Below are 16,888 nucleotides of genomic sequence, written 5' to 3'. Positions count from 1 at the left end.
CGTTTTATAGAACCATTTTATGAGATCTGTGAAGAGAATGAAGTAATTGCTCTAGATCACGAGGAAATAATTTTTGAAGAATTTATAATTGAAGAGGAGCCAAAAGTGAACTTGGAGGAGAAAGAAATATACAAGAAGAAATATTTGACATCGTAAATGGTATTTATTTGTACACCACTAGATGATACGTTATTGCCATTGACGCCAAATCCACAATATTCCATCCTCCATGAGCTTCACCCTGAATTCCGAATCTCCTTCCAAAATGATTAGTTCGTGAAGAGTATTTCTGGACTGGCGAGCTTACAAAGTCAATACCATGCCAAGCTTGAGGGCGTAGGAAATCAAGACCCATACGTAGAGTCGTATGATTCTTACTATGAGTGGCAGCCGCTCTTTGATAGTTTCTTCTGTCTAGTCGGGCGATAGACTATAAATTTAGCGCTAATTGGGAGGAAACCCAATGTTCTCTTTTCATTATTTTTTTATTGTTATTTTTTTTATTATCTTTTGCTAATCCACCGCCTTACCCGTCGCTTTCCATGTTCAATAGGTTGCCCCGATAAGAGAAGTTGCTTTGGAATTTTGCAGATGGAGGAAGAGGATGAATCATAGACCAGGGGAGTGTTATTTTTATTTTTTTTCTTGTGTTTTGTTCGTCTTGCATGTATGTGTTCGTTTATGCATTTTTTTCATTGTTTCTAAAGCACTGAGGGAAATACTTTGTATAAGTATGGCCTGGGGGGGGGGGGGGTAGTCTAGTGTTTATGTTTTTATTTGTGTTGTGTTTGTGTTGCATCTGTCATGTTTTAGTTTGTTTACATCTCGTTTATTTTCGTAAATTGTTTGCATGTGTGCTGAGTAGGATGATAATTGGGAGCCAATGATGATATGGAGTTAGAAAAATGAAATTTTTTTGAAATTTTTTGTTCTTGACTTGACATGAGAAACTGTAGGTTGAACCGTGAATATATTTAAGAACACATGTTAGACTAGTGAAGTGTAGCAATATCATTGATGTTGTTTTTGTCTATTTGACCATTGCACGACAATATGTATTTGTTGATCTTGATAGTGTCTTTTGAGTTTAAATGATTTTATGACATTGCACATATGATCTTGGGCGTATCAAGTGAATTTTTACGAAAATTATTTGTGGATAATTTAATTCCATACGGGTTACGAGAAAGGGATTGAAATCCTAATCATCTTGTTCTTGACTAAGTATGCTGATTAAATGGGGTTAAGAATTTTAAATTTTAAAATTTTGAAATAAAATCAATAACAATTCCATCCGGGCCTAGAAAGGGATTGAAATCCTAATCACCGATCCATGGCTAAGTTTACGGTATCAATGGGATTGTAGCTCCATCCGGGCTATAGACGAGGAAAGTGAAATTCTAATCCTATTATAGTTATAGCTAAGTTTGCGCGTAATTATTGGGGATTAAGAAAACCGGTTGCAAAATCCGGATGTGCATGCGTAATCTATCTCAAGGGAGTTGTGTTTTTGTTAGAGATTGTTGGGAGGAAGGGACACTTGATTGTGAAACTTGAACTGATTTATCATAGGTCGCTAAGCAGTCATAGAACAGATTTTTTTTAAGTTGCATGTAGTTGAAATAACATGGCACACACACATGTTCACGCTAAACTGATGGTGTTTGGTAGCGCTTAGTCGTATCAAGCCCAAATTACCCAGCTTAACTCAGACAATTAAATGTGTAGTAGTGAGAGTAGGGATCGTTCTCACGAAAAAAGTGAAATTAATTGTGTTCTTAAGAATACTGAAAATAAATAAAAAGGGGGGTTCAAAATTGAAATTAACCAACTAAAATTAAAAGAAAATAAAAATAAATTCTATTAACTAGCATGCAAGATTGCAATTATGGAGAAACAATCAATTAAAACAAGCCTTGGTATCGGTCGACTACGCCCTTGAAGTTATTCACTCGATCATCAATTCTCTAAAAATAATTAATCGCCATTGAATATTCATCATTGGAAATTAAATTCTATCTCACCTTAATCGTAGTTAATTATATTCAAGCGTTCTAAATTAAACCTTACCAATGAATTAACTAAAATAAAATCGTTGTTCCTACGAATTAACAAATTCACAAAAGGAAATTATTAATCATAGTTGCTTCACAAACTAGAGGGATCAAACAATTACGGATTTGATATCTAATTTAGCTTTAGATTGTATGAGAAAATTATTAGATGATCAAGCTAATAATCAAACACACAAGCATATGATAAATCCCAAATAACTTTTTTGATACTCGAATAAAAATTTAAAAATGAAAATGATAGTTATGTTTGTGTTGCATTTTTTTTAATGTTATTTAGTTGTTGTTTTACATTCTTTTATGTGTCTGCATAATCTGTTTCTCGGTTTATCATGTAGGTCGTGCGTTTTGGCGGACGCATGGACGGAATTATGGAGCAAGAGAAATGCTGAAGATATTTTGAAGAAAAGAGGACCGCTCGATCTGCCAACTTTTACCGATCGAGCGGGTCATGTGAAGAAGCAAGGCAGTAGGTCGCTGTTCGGGAAGGAATTTTTAAATTTGGAAACTCTTTAATTTTGGACTCTAGACTTTTATTAGGTATTTTATTCCGTTTTTCAGATATCAATTATCAGACTTGGAATCTCTCTTTGGCAGCTAGGTTTAGTGTTCTATCTTTTCTGAAGATTTCATCCTTTTTTTTTAATTTTTCTTTGGTTTTTCATGAATCGTTGTAGCTAAACCTTAGAACTTGGTTGAGGAAAACAAGCATTTGATTTATTTTATTCACGAGATTTGAATTTTTAATTGTTTAATCCTTATTGAGTATCAAAAGTTGTTCTGAATTATTTCATGCTTTTATGTGAGATTTTTAGATTGGTCATCTTAAGATTTTGCTTTACAATCTATAGCTAATTTGGAATTCAAATCCGTAATTGTTTGAACCATCTAATTTGCGAAGCAACTGCGTTTAATATTTTCTGCTGGTGAATTTGTTAAATCGTAGGAACTAAATTGACTAGGCTAAATACAATCGCTGGTATTTGTGTTTTCTAGATTCATCAGTTTTACTCATTTGAATACTACCTTAAATTTAAATCTAGATCGCTGGTATCTGGGTTGATTTATTGGTAAGGGTTAATCTAGAACGCTGGTGTCTAATTAATTAGGATTAAGGTAAAACAAGAATTTAATTTTCAATGATGAATATTTGATAGGATTAATTATTTTTAGGAAATCGATGATTGAATGAATGATATCAAGGGTATAGTTGACCGATATCAAGGCTTGTTTCTCATTGCTTTCGTCGTTTTAATTTAATCTTGAATGATAGTTGACAGAATTTCATTAAATATTGCTTTTAAATTTTCAAGTAGTTAATTTTCAAACTCAAAACCCCATTTATTTTATTTTAGAATACATTAAATTTTTCTTTACTCATGGGAACGATCCCTACTCACACTACAACATAATTTGTTTATCTGATTGAGTTGGGTAATTTTGGCGTGACACGATTAGCGCTACCAAATTTTGGCACTGTTGCCGGGGAACGAAGTTGAATTTATTGTGTTCTTTTTATTTTTTTTTATTTAATCTCACCCTCTTCTCTTTTCTTTGTTTTTAGTTTTTCTCTCTCGTTCATGCTTTCAGGTGATTTTTCTGAAGAAGACTTTCCCTACGACCCGGAGATCGAAAGAACTTTACACAGGCAAAGGAGAGAAGCTCGTATAAGATAGGAAGAGGAAGAGATTCATACAGAAATTCCTGAGCAGGAAATGGCCGCTAACGCTAATATGAGCCTTAGAAAATTGGGCACTCCTGATCCAAACCAACAGCCCTTATGCATTACTTTTCCTACTCTAGAAAATAATGCTACTTTTGAGCTTAAATCTGGATTGATTCACTTATTGCCTTCTTTTCATGGTCTTGCAGGTGAAGATCCTAACAAGCACTTGATGGAATTCCATGTGGTTTGCACAAGTATGAAATCCCATGGAGTGACAGAGGAGCAAATCCAACTGACGGCCTTTCTTTTCTATTTGAAGAGTGCTGCTAAGGATTGGCTGTATTATTTACCCTTTGAATCCATCACGACTTGGACTGAGATGAAAAGAATTTTTCTGGAGAAGTAATTCCCAGCTTCTAGAGCCGCAAATATTAGGAAGGAAATCTATGGGATAAAGCAATACACAGGGGAATCACTTCATGAATACTGGGAGCGGTTCAAAAAGCTTTGTGCTAGCTGTCCGCAACATCAGATAAGTGAAAACCAATTAATTCAATTTTTCTATGAAGTTTTGTTTCCTCATGACTGGAGTATGCTAGATGCAGCCAGTGGAGGAGTTTTTGTGGATGAAACTCGGTACAAGCGAGGAATTTAATTGCGAACAGGGCTGCCAATTCTCAACAATTTGGCACCAACATGAATGATCATGTACCAAGGAAAAACAATGAGGTAAATGTCTCTTCCCTTGAGCAACAATTGATTGAATTGACATATCTTGTGCGTCAAATGGATGTAGGGAATGGACAGACTGCAAAGGCACGTGGAATCTGCGCTACAATGGGGCACGCCACTGATATGTGTCCCACTCTTCAAGAGGAATCGGTCTAACAGGTTAATGCTACTGGAGGATTTCCTGGACCACCACAGCGGAAGTATGATCCATATTCCAACACATAAAATCCTGGTTAGAAGGATCATCCAAATTTGAGATAAGGAAACCCTCAAGCAAATCAACCTGTACCTCAAGAACCACCGCACAATCAAGCTTATAGGCCACCGTATCCTCAACAGCAACAGCGTCCTCAGATCCCAGTGCCAGGTGAGTTTCTAAAAAATATTGTTAATGATCTTGCTATTAATACTTTAACTTTTCAACAGGAAACAAGATCAAGTATCCAGAACTTGAATACCCAGATGGGACAGCTCGCCACTGCAATCAATAAGTTGGAAGCGTAGTATTCCAACGCTTTTCCATCCCAAACAATTTCGAACCCAACAGAGAACGCAAGTTCCATTACTCTAAGGAATGGGAAAGAGTTTAAGATCAAGGAGAAAGAAGTTGATGCTTCACCCAAGGAGAAGCTACAAGAAGAACCAAAGGCGAATGATGGAGAAGCATCAAAGGAAGAAGCGCCAAAAGGTAAGTTTCCTCCCCTCTCTGATTACAAGCCGGTTGCCCCTTTTCCCTTAGCACTTAATGAGTCAAGAAAAGATGAAGAGATAAAGGAAATTTATGAAACTTTTCATAGATGTGAGGTGAACATTTCATTGCTAGATGCTATTAAGCAGGTACCTTGATACGCGAAGTTTTTTAAGGAATTGTGCACATCAAAGAGGAAGCAAACACTGAAGGGATGTCAAAAAGTGGAGTTAGGTGAGAATGTATCTGCTATGATCCAACGAAAATTACCTGCCAAATGCAAGGATCCAGGTATGTTCTCTATCCCAAGCACTATAGGGAATGTTAGACTTGAGAAGACCATGTTAGATCTAGGAGCATCAATCAATGTTATGCCATACTCTATTTATGAATCCTTGAAACTTGGTCCATTGAATAAAACTGGAATTGTAATACAGTTAGCTGGTAGGTCTAATGCATACCCCAGGGGAATAATAGAAGATGTGCTAGTGCAAGTGAATAACTTAGCATTTCCTGCGGATTTTTATGTGCTCGACATGGAAAACGGTGATCACAATAGTCCAATTTGTTAGGCAGACCATTCTTGAAAACATCTATGACTAAAATTGATGTTCACATTGGCACACTCACTATGGAATTTGATGGAGAAGTTGTAAAATTCAATATTTATGATGCCATGAAATTTCCTGGCAGTGATGATTGTGTATATTCTGTTGATATTGTGTATTACTTGGCACAAGATTATTGTGAGCATGCAGGAAAATATGAGCTAGAGGTGGATATTACAGTACCCATTCAGCGGGATGATGGAATTGGATTCAGTGAAGAAGTGAAAGAGATTGAGAAAATTCTGAACAATGCTCCTGATCTACCTCAATCAGGTAATCTTGCTTATCTCTCTTTACCAATTTCTAACATTCGGCGTCTTCCATCTGTTTTGCAGGCACCATTTGTTGAACTTAAGATGCTTCCCAAACATCTTAAGTATGTTTTCCTTGGAGAATGAGAAACATTACCGGTAATCATATCTAATAGTTTGGAGGCCGAACAAGAGAAGCAATTGGTCAAAGTTTTCAAGGAGCACAAAACTTCTATTGGATGGACCATAACAGATATCAAGGGAATCAGCCCTTCTACGTGCATACATAGGATACTAATGGAGGAAGGAGTGAATCTCTCACGTTAGCCGCAAAGAAAGTTGAACCCACCTATGATGGAGGTGGTGAAGGCTGAAATTTTGAAACTTCTTTAAGTAGGAGTGATCTATCCAATTTCTGACAGTCAGTGGGTCAGTCCGGTCCAAGTGGTACCCAAGAAAACCGGGATTATTGTGGTAAAGAACAAGGATGACGAATTGGTTCCCACCCGCATTCAAAATGGGTGGAGGGATTGTATAGACTACAGTAAGCTGAATGCTGGAACCCGGAAGGACCATTTTCCTTTACCATTTATTGATCAAATGATTGAAAGGTTAGCATGTCATTATTACTATTGTTTTCTTGATGGGTATTCTGGTTATTTTCAGATCGCGATTGCGCCAGAAGATCAGGAGATGACGACATTCACTTGTCCATTCGAAACCTTTGCATATCGACGGATGCCCTTTGGACTTTGTAATGCACCGGCCACTTTCCAACGGTGTATGGTTAGCATTTTTTCTGACAACATTGAGCATATCTTAGAGGTTTTTATTGATGATTTTACTATCTATGGTGATTCATTCGCAAAATTCTTGTCTCATCTTGCTCTAGTCCTGAGCGGTGTGTCGAAACCAACCTAGTTTTAAATTCTAAAAAATTTCATTTTATGGTTGGGCAAGGTATTGTTTTAGGTCTTGTTGACTCATCTAAGGAGATAGAGGTAGATAAAGCTAAAATTGATATTATTCAGTCTCTACCTTACCCCACAAGTGTGCGGGAAATGCGATCTTTTCTTGGCCATGCAGGTTTTTACAGGAGATACATTCAGGACTTTGCCAAGATCGCAGCCCCTATGTGCAAACTGTTGCGAAAAGATGTCCCGTTTGAGTTTGATGAACCATACAAAAAGTTTTTTGACAAACTTAAGGACTCATTGACATCTGCACCAATCATCCAACTACCGAACTGGAGCAACCCGTTTGAAATCATGTGTGATGCCAGCGACTTTGCTGTAAGAGTGGTTTTGGGCCAAAAAGTTGGAAAAGCATCGCATGCTATCTACTACGCTTCGCGTATTCTGAACGATGCCCAACGAAATTATTCTACCACTAAGAAAAAACTTTTGGTTGTAGTTTTTGCATTAGAAAAATTTCGTTCTTATTTACTTGGTGCTAAAGTCATTGTTTATTCTGATCATGCAACTCTTCGTTTCCTGATGGCGAAGAAGGAGGCAAAACCAAGGCTAATAAGATGGATACTAGTCTTGAGCGAATTTGATGTGGAAATCAAGGATAAAAGAGGAACGGAGAATCGAGTCGCTGACCACTTGAACCATCTAGTTCATATTGATGAGGAGCTGAGCTTGCGAGAAGAATTTCCTGATGAGCAACTGTTTTCAGCAAGCACAGAATTACCCTGATATGCGAATATTGTGAATTATTTAGTTACTAATGAGTTTCCCTCTGAATTTTCTAAGGCACAAAAATGACAAAGTGAGAAGCGATGCTAAGTACTTTGTGCGGGATGATCCATACTTGTGGAAACACTATGCATATCAAGTCATACGACGATGTGTACCAGCAAGCAAGGTAATTCCTATTATCACATTTTGTCACTCATATGCTTGTGTTGGTGACTTTAGAGCGAAAAGAACAGCGAGGAAGGTGTTGGACTGCTGATTTTTCTGGCCTTCCCTATTTAGAGACTCTTACATTTTTTGTAAGTCGTGCACTCAATGCCAAAAGACAGGTAATATATCCCAGCGCAAGGAGATGCCTCAACAACCTATTTTATTTTGTGAAATCTTTGATGTTTGGGGCATCGAATTCATGGGACCTTTTCCTAGTTCGTATGTGTAGTGACCCATATCCAGAATTAACGATTAATGAATAATTAATCATGTAATCATGTTTAGATTAAGTAAAACATGATTAAGGAAATTCAAAATGGGTTAAAGGAGTCCAGAAATGGATTCAGGACAATCGAAAATGGTCGGGAAGGTTCCGAGGGTTTGGATGGTTCGGAGGCTCCGAACCGGGTTAGGAGGCTCCGAACTGGATCGGAGGATCCAAACCAAAGATCGGAGGATCTAAACGGGTTCGGAGGATCCGAGCTCGGATCGGAGGCTCCGAAGATAATGCGTCATGGGTGACATCATTGATGGGACTTCGGAGGATCCGAATTCAGGATCGGAGGCTCCGAACAGGAACGGAGGCTCCGAAGTCAGGAACGGGGGATCCGAACAAGTTCGGAGGATCCGAAGTCGAGTTCGGACGGCCCGAACTTTGCCTATAAATAGAGGTCCGAAATTTCATTTTCAACTCGCACCTCTCCTTTTCCTCTCTCAATTCCTAGGCCTTCTAACTCAGATCTAAGGAGTTCTAGGCATCTTATTGGGAATCCGGAAGTGGCATAGTGATCCCGACGTCGAGGCGAAGATGTGCCTAAGTTTTGAGGCAATTGTTATCAGCGGGCTGACGACGGACGCAGGTATAACTATGGTCTCCTTAAATTATTTAGAAGTATGCAATAGCTTAATTAAGGCTTTTAGAGCTTAAATAATGATGCATGGGTATTTGCATTGTAGAGCTGATATAGGCTTGGAACCTAGAGTGGGACTGCTAGGACTGCCTGTAGAAAGGTACGTAAGTACAGACTGAGATAGCCAGCGGGTTTTGCATGCTTATATGTTGTATTTGTGTGTCATATTATTATGCAGCATGTGCATATCATATTGTGCATGTCCATCTTTTGAGATGAACCATGTAGGGCCGCTCAGCCCTGTCTGGACGGGTGATGTCTAGTGCCCAGTGATTGACGGGTCATGGGTAGTTCGCATCTGGGGGACACGGTCCACGTCCTATAGGAATGAGCAGTGTACGCATGGTTTTCTCCCCGGGTTGTACCACTCATGTCCTAGGAGCCATTACTGAGCAGTTATATACAGTTATCCCAGATATAGATACCCTATCATTTGCATGCATCATATTTGTATGTTTTACCTAGTGCTTTCGTATTGAGCTTAGAGCTCACGTCCAGTCTTTTCTATGTATCTGGACACCCCATTCGACGGGGCAGGTGTAGGTGCAAGATTGAGCACTAGGAGCTTGGAGTAGCCAGTGACCAGTGAGATGGCAGGATTAGCTGTAGGTTTTGCCTTTAGGCTATTTAATCGATTTGGTTGTATAAATCGAATTGGTTTAACCGGTTGTATTCTGCCGGTCTGTTTTTATTTAAGTCTTTCGCAGCGATTTATTTAATGCATGTTTAATTATGCTCTTAACTCTGATTAGGTAGCGGATTCGGGTAGGGTCGCTACATTTATTGGTATCAGAGCGGCATGCAAAGAGACTTGGGATATAGTAATAAGACTTTGGGTTATCCTTATAGGATTAGTGAGACCTTGGAAGAGGTGATGATGCGGCGATTAACTTGCCCAAAGACTATCATCATCGACAGGAATTTTAAAGATTTGGCTTATGGGATACCACCAAGTGCGGACAGGAGTGATGGAACGTGTCCGAGTTTTCAAGACTTATACTCATGTGGATCCTAGCTTTGGATCGAGTACCGGATGCCAGAGGCAGTGGCAGAGGATTGGTGGGGACTTACTTGATGCTTGCATCTGTACAGTCATTACCATGATGACACTACTCTGAAGATTCTCCAGTCGTAGTTGGAGAGATTTTCATGCGGAACATAGTTTTGCCGGGATGCTTGTATCGATGCGTTTGGTAGGCACACGGAAAATTTCATGTTCAAAAGCATGATTTGGTTACAAGAAGAATGCTGATGGTAGATCGTGAGAAGCAGAGGTCGACTGACATGCACTGAAGCAGAGCATAGCTGGTTAGCTATCACGTGTCATTTCTCCTGAGTTCTTCATAGGAGGACATGTAGAGAGACTTGGTTGGGAGTATGCTTGCATCGATGCGTGTGTCGATTAGAAGCTTCATGCTCAAGAAACGAAGACTAGTATGATGATTTAAATACTGTATTGATGTAATTTGTAAAAAGTATTTCAGTTGTAATGAATCATCATACTTTGGTTGTATCATTTCAAGTTCGATTGTACATTTCATTGTATTTTGAATGCTGTATGTATTACATGAGATTGTAATAAAGAGAATTGTACATAACTTGAAATAAGTGATACATGTTTTATTTATCCAGCAATTCGTGGATGATTGCATGATTGTGCGGAAGTTTGGATTGGGTTTAGTTGATTAGCGTTCAACTACTGTAGCTCATGGGATTTGAGTGGGTCGAATGTGACAGTTTGACTTGCGGTTAGTCTAGGCGTTTTCCTAGGATTGACCTACTTAGTCAGTGGAATATGTTAGTGCCAGCGATGAGTGGACTCATCTAGAGGCATTAAGGGCATTGTTCGGTTTAGTGTCTTAGTAAATTAATTAAACAATCACTGATTATTGTCTGTTTCTTTTCAGTATTTCATTAAGATGAATTCGTGCAATCCACTATTCTCTATCCTCGAACAAAATAAACTTACTGGCGCAAACTATACGGAATGGTTCCGTAAGTTGAATATTGTCTTGACCTCGGAGAAGATGCTCTACGTGTTAGAAAAATCTCCTCCAAAGGAAGCACCAGCTGATATAAGTCCGGAAGAGTTGGCCAAACTTGATACATGGTGGGACCATGATATCAAGGCCAAATGCTATATGCAAGCCTCAATGTCTGATGAACTCCAGAGGAGATTTGAGGATACCGTGAATACTGCTGACATTCACGTACAACTCAAAGAACTTTTTGGGGCTCAATCGAGAGCTGAAAGGTTCGCTACTGTAAAAGAGCTAATGACGTGTCGCATGCGTGAAGGGACTTCGGTCCGTGATCATGGGGTACGAGTGATTTGGCCCATACAGAAGTTGGTAACGCTTGATTTGGTGTTGGAGCATGAACTCAACGTGGACTTATTACTTCTCTCTCTTCCTTCTTCGTTTGACGGTTTTGTGGTGAATTTCAATATGAACAAGATAGAGGCCTCCCTTGAAGAGATGATCAATATGCTTGTAACATATGAAGCCACTTTAAAGAAGGATAAACCGGCTCTCTTGGTGGGCTCCTCTTCTTCTGCTAAGAAGGGGCCAAGTACAAAGGGTAAGAAACGTTCTGCCCCACCCAAGAAAACCGGACCCGAGAAGAAGAACAAGACAAAGGCTTCAAACATGGAAAAGTCCAAGGATGTTTGCCATCACTGCAAGAAACCCGGTCATTGGAAACGTAACTGTAAGGAATATCTAGAGCAATTGCGAACTGCGAAGGGTATGTTCTATATTGAAATAAATGTTTCACTTAATACTACTTCTTGGGTATTGGATACCGGATGTGGATCTCACATTTGCAATGATTTGCAGGTGATGACAAGAAGTCGCAAGCTTAGAATGGGTGAGACCCAGCTGAGGCTCGGAAATGGTTCTAGAGTTGAAGCTAAAGCTGTGGGAGATATTTATTTAATTTTGCAGAACAATTTTAAGTTACTTTTGAGAGATGTTTTATTTGTTCCAGATTTGATTAAAAACATTATTTCTGTTTCTATGCTTGATAGAGATGGTTTTTCTTGCAATCTTGTGAATGAGATTTGCAATATTTACAAGAATGAATGTTTGATTGGAAATGGACAACTTGAAAACGATCTATATAACTTAAAATTAAAAGACGTTCCAATAAATTATTTTGATAAACCGGTAACAACGAACAAAAGGAAAATCGATAGTCAAAACCCGGTAAACCTTTGGCATGCTAGGCTAGGTCATATTTTCTCAAGGAGGATGAACAAGCTAGTGGGAGAGGGCATGTTTGATATGTCTGATATTAACTCTCTATCTACTTGTGAGTCCTGCCTGAAAGGAAAAATGACTAAATCTCCTTTTAAGGGGAAACCTGAGCGTAGTCAAAATCTGTTGGATTTGATCCATACAGATTTTTGTGGTCCATTTAGAATTGGTACTCAATTTGGCCACACCTACTTCATTACCTTTACTGATGATTATTCTAGGTATGGGTATTTATATTTAATGAAATATAAGTCTGAAGCATTTGAAAAGTTCAAAGAATTCAAGGCTGAAGTAGAAAACAAGCTAGGTAAAAGTATTAAAGCACTTCGATCGGATCGAGGTGGAGAATACTTAAGTACCGAGTTTTTGGACTATCTGAAAGAGAATGGGATTCTCTCTCAGTGGAATCCTCCTATGACACCTCAGCTAAATGGTGTATCGGAGCGTCGTAATCGAACTTTGTTGGACATGGTTCGATCCATGATGAGCTTCACTGAGCTTCCACCTTCGTTTTGGTGCTACGCGCTTGAAACGGCGTTATTGTTGTTGAACAACGTCGACACCAAAGCAGTGGATAAAACACCATACGAGTTATGGAATGGCAAAGCTCCTAAGTATTCGTACTTGAGGATTTGGGGATGTCCTGCTTACGTGAAGCAGACAGTGGGAGATAAGTTGGATAGTCGATCCACCTTATGTTATTTTGTAGGGTATCCGAAGAATTCAATCGGATATTATTTCTATCATCCTACTGAAACAAAAGTGTTTGTTTCAAGGAATGCCACCTTCTTGGAGAAGGAGTTCTTATTGGATAAGAAAGGCGAGATGATGGAACTCGAAGAAATTCGAGAAGAACCCGAAATACAAAATAATGATCCTACACCTCAGGAACCATTGATGGACACGCCTATACCTAGAAGATCCGAGAGGACTTCTAGACCTCCTATTCGATATGGTCTTCTTCTTGAAGGGGATCAAGATGAACCCGACATTGGATGTGATCCAAGAAACTTCAAGGAAGCAATTTCTGATGCGGATTCAAATTTATGGCTTGAAGCTATGCAGTCGGAAATAGATTCGATGCATACAAACCAAGTTTGGTCTTTAGTAGATCCTCCCGATGGAATTGTTCCAATAGGGTATAAATGGATCTACAAGAGAAAGCTTGGGCCTGATGGTAAGGTATTGACCTACAAGGCACGATTGGTGGCGAAAGGTTATACTCAAAGACAAGGAGTTGACTATGATGAAACCTTTTCACCAGTTGCAATGTTCAAGTCCATAAGAATCCTTATTGCCATAGCTGCTTGGTATGACTATGAGATATGGCAAATGGATGTGAAGACTGCATTTCTTAATGGAAACATTAAGGAAGAGATCTATATGACGCAGCCTGAGGGATACACATCCATGGGAAGCGAGCATAAGGTATGCAAGCTTCAGAGATCGATCTATGGTCTCAAACAAGCATCAAAAAGTTGGAACCAAAAATTTGATGAAACAATAAAGGATTTTGGTTTCATCAAGAACCCAGAGGAACCATGCGTGTACAAGAAAGTAGTTAAGGATGTTGTGACATTCTTAGTACTTTATGTTGATGACATCCTACTCATTGGGAATGATGTAGGGATGTTGCAGTCAACAAAGATATGGTTATCAGGTAGATTCTCGATGAAGGATTTGGGTGAGGCATCCTATATTCTAGGGATACAGATCTATAGATATAGATCTAAGAGAATGATAGGACTCACTCAAGCAACCTACATCGACACCATATTGAAAAGGTTTTCAATGGATGGGTCCAAGAGAGGACATCTACCTATGTGTCATGGAGTTTCTCTATCCAAGTCCATGTGTCCCAAGACTGATGAAGAGATAGAGAAAATGACACATGTACCATATGCGTCAGCCATAGGTAGTATCATGTATGGGATGATATCTACCAGACCGGATGTAGCATTTGCTCTGAGTGTCACGAGCAGATATCAAGCTAATCCCGCTCAAATGCATTGGAAAGCCGTGAAGGACATTCTTAAGTACTTACGAAGGACTAAGAATATGTTCATGGTATATGGAGGAAGAGAACTGAAATTGGAAGGCTATACCGACTCTAGCTTCCAAAGTGACGTGGATGACTCGAAGTCAACCTCTGGATTTGTGTTCATGCTCAATGGCGGTGCTGTCTCTTGGAAGAGTTCCAAGCAGGACACCACAGCGGATTCCACCACTGAGGCAGAATACATTGCGGCATCAGCTGCTGCTAAAGAGGCCGTTTGGATGAGGAATTTCGTCCAAGAGTTGGGCATTATTCCTGAAGTTGTTGGTCCAGTCCCGGTGTAGTGTGACAACACGGGTGCCGTTGCTCAGGCAAAGGAACCAAGGTCTCATCAAAGATCCAAACACGTACTGAGGAAATACCACATCATCCGGGAGATCGTGGAAAGAGGAGACATCACTGTCGAGAGCGTGGCCTCTGCAGACAATATCGCTGATCCACTTAATAAGCCCTTGCCAGGACCATTATTTGACAAACATCGCGAAGCAATGGGACTGCGTAGTATGACTAGTTGGCTTTAGGGCAAGTGGGAGATTGAAAGAGTGGGTGCCCGGTGAGCCAACTTGTGGCTAAGGGCTTTGATGACTCTTTGTATAAACAATCTTTTGTTTAATATAATTTACACTTTTATAATGGCGTTTACTTTATTTTTTATCATATTATTATGTTGTGACATACTATAAGATGTTTAGATGAAGACCTTGAATATACTATAGTGTATGTAAGATGTGGTAGCACATGGGGATGGCTATCATGAAACACATCTTATAGTCACTGTATATTCTAAACAGTTCCTAGTCGATTGAGTCGTCCGTTAATAAGGATAAGGATCGCTTGAGATTGAGACTAGCATTTGCGATGCAGAGTACCACGTTTCATTGGTATGGAACATAGAGATGTTCAAAGCATGCAAATGGATATTCATACGATGAATGATCGAACTACCCTATCCGGACTTTTCAAGTGGTTATCATTTATCGAGTGAATAAAGTCCGTGGTTTTGGTTGTACAACATTAGTCCTTACTACTTGAAACATCATTGAGACTCTATATGCTAGTACTGTACTTTGACATGTTTACCGACTCTATTAGGGTCATCAGGTGTCGGGATTGGGTACAGTTACGACACATATAGGAGTCGATGCTTTGTTGTCAAGGATTCACCACATACTTGCTAGTGTGGATATCCTATTCAATCTGAGGAGATATTAGTGTGAAGAATCTCTGGCCAGAGTACATGATGTGTTTTAAGAAATGGTTTCTTAGTAACACATGCGATGTCACTATTTGATCTTCAAGATGCATTGCATAGTTATCGAATCTCGAACGACTCTCGATTTACCAATGGTTGTTGATTCGATCGGGATATATGGATGAAGGGACCGTACTGTACGCTAACCAAAATCTATTGGTTCTTGCAGGCACTATCAGTGATACCTAGGGAATCATGGGGCGATGTTGCTAGGCGCTCTTACCATGATTCGATGGGCAAGTCGGAAATTATTGTTCCGAGTCACAAGGAGTTGTGAGCCCACGGCTAGCTGTATCCCTGAACCATTGAGGGTCACACAAGTAATGGAATTTTAATTCCCGTTGAGATAGTGAAATTTAAAGAGTTAAATTTAATGAACAAAGAAGTGGGACTTCTTATTTAAGAGTAGAGGAGTAAGATTTCCTAAAATGACATAGGGATGGGCATTTTTGGAAATCACTGAATTCGGATTCAGAAAATTTATCTTGACTTTAAAAGATGCAGAAATGGTTTCTGTGCACATTGGTGAAATTGGTTTATCAATCTGAGTCACGATGAATTTTATATTAATTTCTGAACATGCGGGCTTTGCTTATCAGGCTTGAACTTATGACTAATGGGCCCTAAGTTGTTAGCAGCCCATATTATAAATAAGTTATTGCAGTACAGAAATTACACAACAGAGGTCACAATTTTCGAAAACCCTAGCTGTTTTTCTCTCTAAGTGGCCGCCCCCTTCCCTCTCTGCTCGGGAAAATCCAGCCTGTGAATTTTGAATTTGCAGTCTGGTTTAACGGATCAAATTCGTTAATTCTCTTCGTAGAAACTTCTGATAGATTTTCTGGTGCAATCTATCAGAGGGATTAAATTTCTGTTCGTGGACCTGATTGAAGAATTGTTCGTCGATCAGTTCCTGGGATATACAACAAGAGCAGAGTAATCTGTTGGTGTCCATAATCTCGATTCGAGATTGGAGGTAAAAATTTAATTGTTATTTAATTTTTACAAGCACAATTTAATCGTAAAGTTTTGATACCTATTATGGAATCGTTCCATATAAAATTTTTAAACTTCCGCTGCACCGGGTATCAATTCTGATTGATCTGATCACCGTTCTCCAACACCAACTTCTTGATGCTTGTTTGAGACCATAAATTGATCTCTGAAGCTTGCATACCTTATGCTCGCTTCCCATGGATGTGAATCCCTCGGGCATCATATAGATTTCTTCCTTAATGTTTCCATTAAGAAATTTAGTCTTCACATACATTTTTCATATCTCATAGTCATACCATGCTGCTATGACAATAAGGATTCTTATGGACTTGAACATTGCGACTGGTGAAAAGGTTTCATCATAGTCAACTCCTTGTCTTTGAGTATAACCTTTTGCTACCAATCGTGCCTTGTAGGTTAGTACCTTGCCATCAGGCCCAAGTTTTCTCTTGTAGATCCATTTACACCCTATTGGAACAATTCCATCGG

At 39.2% G+C, this 16,888-nt stretch overlaps 1 protein-coding gene across 1 annotated transcript; it reads left to right on the top strand.

Moving 5' to 3' along the window:
* Window positions 1-4,434: 4,434 nt before the first annotated feature.
* LOC140889972 (uncharacterized) lies at window positions 4,435-7,999 on the top strand. The gene is made up of 8 exons (XM_073297719.1): window positions 4,435-4,467; window positions 4,897-4,909; window positions 5,018-5,307; window positions 5,596-5,704; window positions 5,899-6,142; window positions 6,194-6,339; window positions 6,978-7,309; window positions 7,940-7,999. Exons 1-8 carry the CDS (start codon window positions 4,435-4,437, stop codon window positions 7,997-7,999), a joined length of 1,227 nt encoding a protein of 408 aa, XP_073153820.1.
* The last annotated feature ends 8,889 nt before the right edge of the window (window positions 8,000-16,888 follow it).

The sequence above is a fragment of the Henckelia pumila genome, chromosome 3, assembly GCF_033568475.1.
Source record: "Henckelia pumila isolate YLH828 chromosome 3, ASM3356847v2, whole genome shotgun sequence".
NCBI lineage: Eukaryota > Viridiplantae > Streptophyta > Magnoliopsida > Lamiales > Gesneriaceae > Henckelia > Henckelia pumila.
This window is presented reverse-complemented; position numbering and strand designations above follow the sequence as displayed.

What these genes read in the sequence shown, in the direction of transcription:
- LOC140889972 (XM_073297719.1), top strand. Translation starts at nt 4,435, where the DNA reads ATGAATGATCATGTACCAAGGAAAAACAATGAG. An exon ending in TGTGCTCGACATGGAAAACG is followed by an intron (nt 5,705 to 5,898) that starts GTGATCACAATA and finishes ACTTGGCACAAG; the next exon opens with ATTATTGTGAGCATGCAGGA. An exon ending in ATGCTTCCCAAACATCTTAA is followed by an intron (nt 6,143 to 6,193) that starts GTATGTTTTCCT and finishes CATATCTAATAG; the next exon opens with TTTGGAGGCCGAACAAGAGA.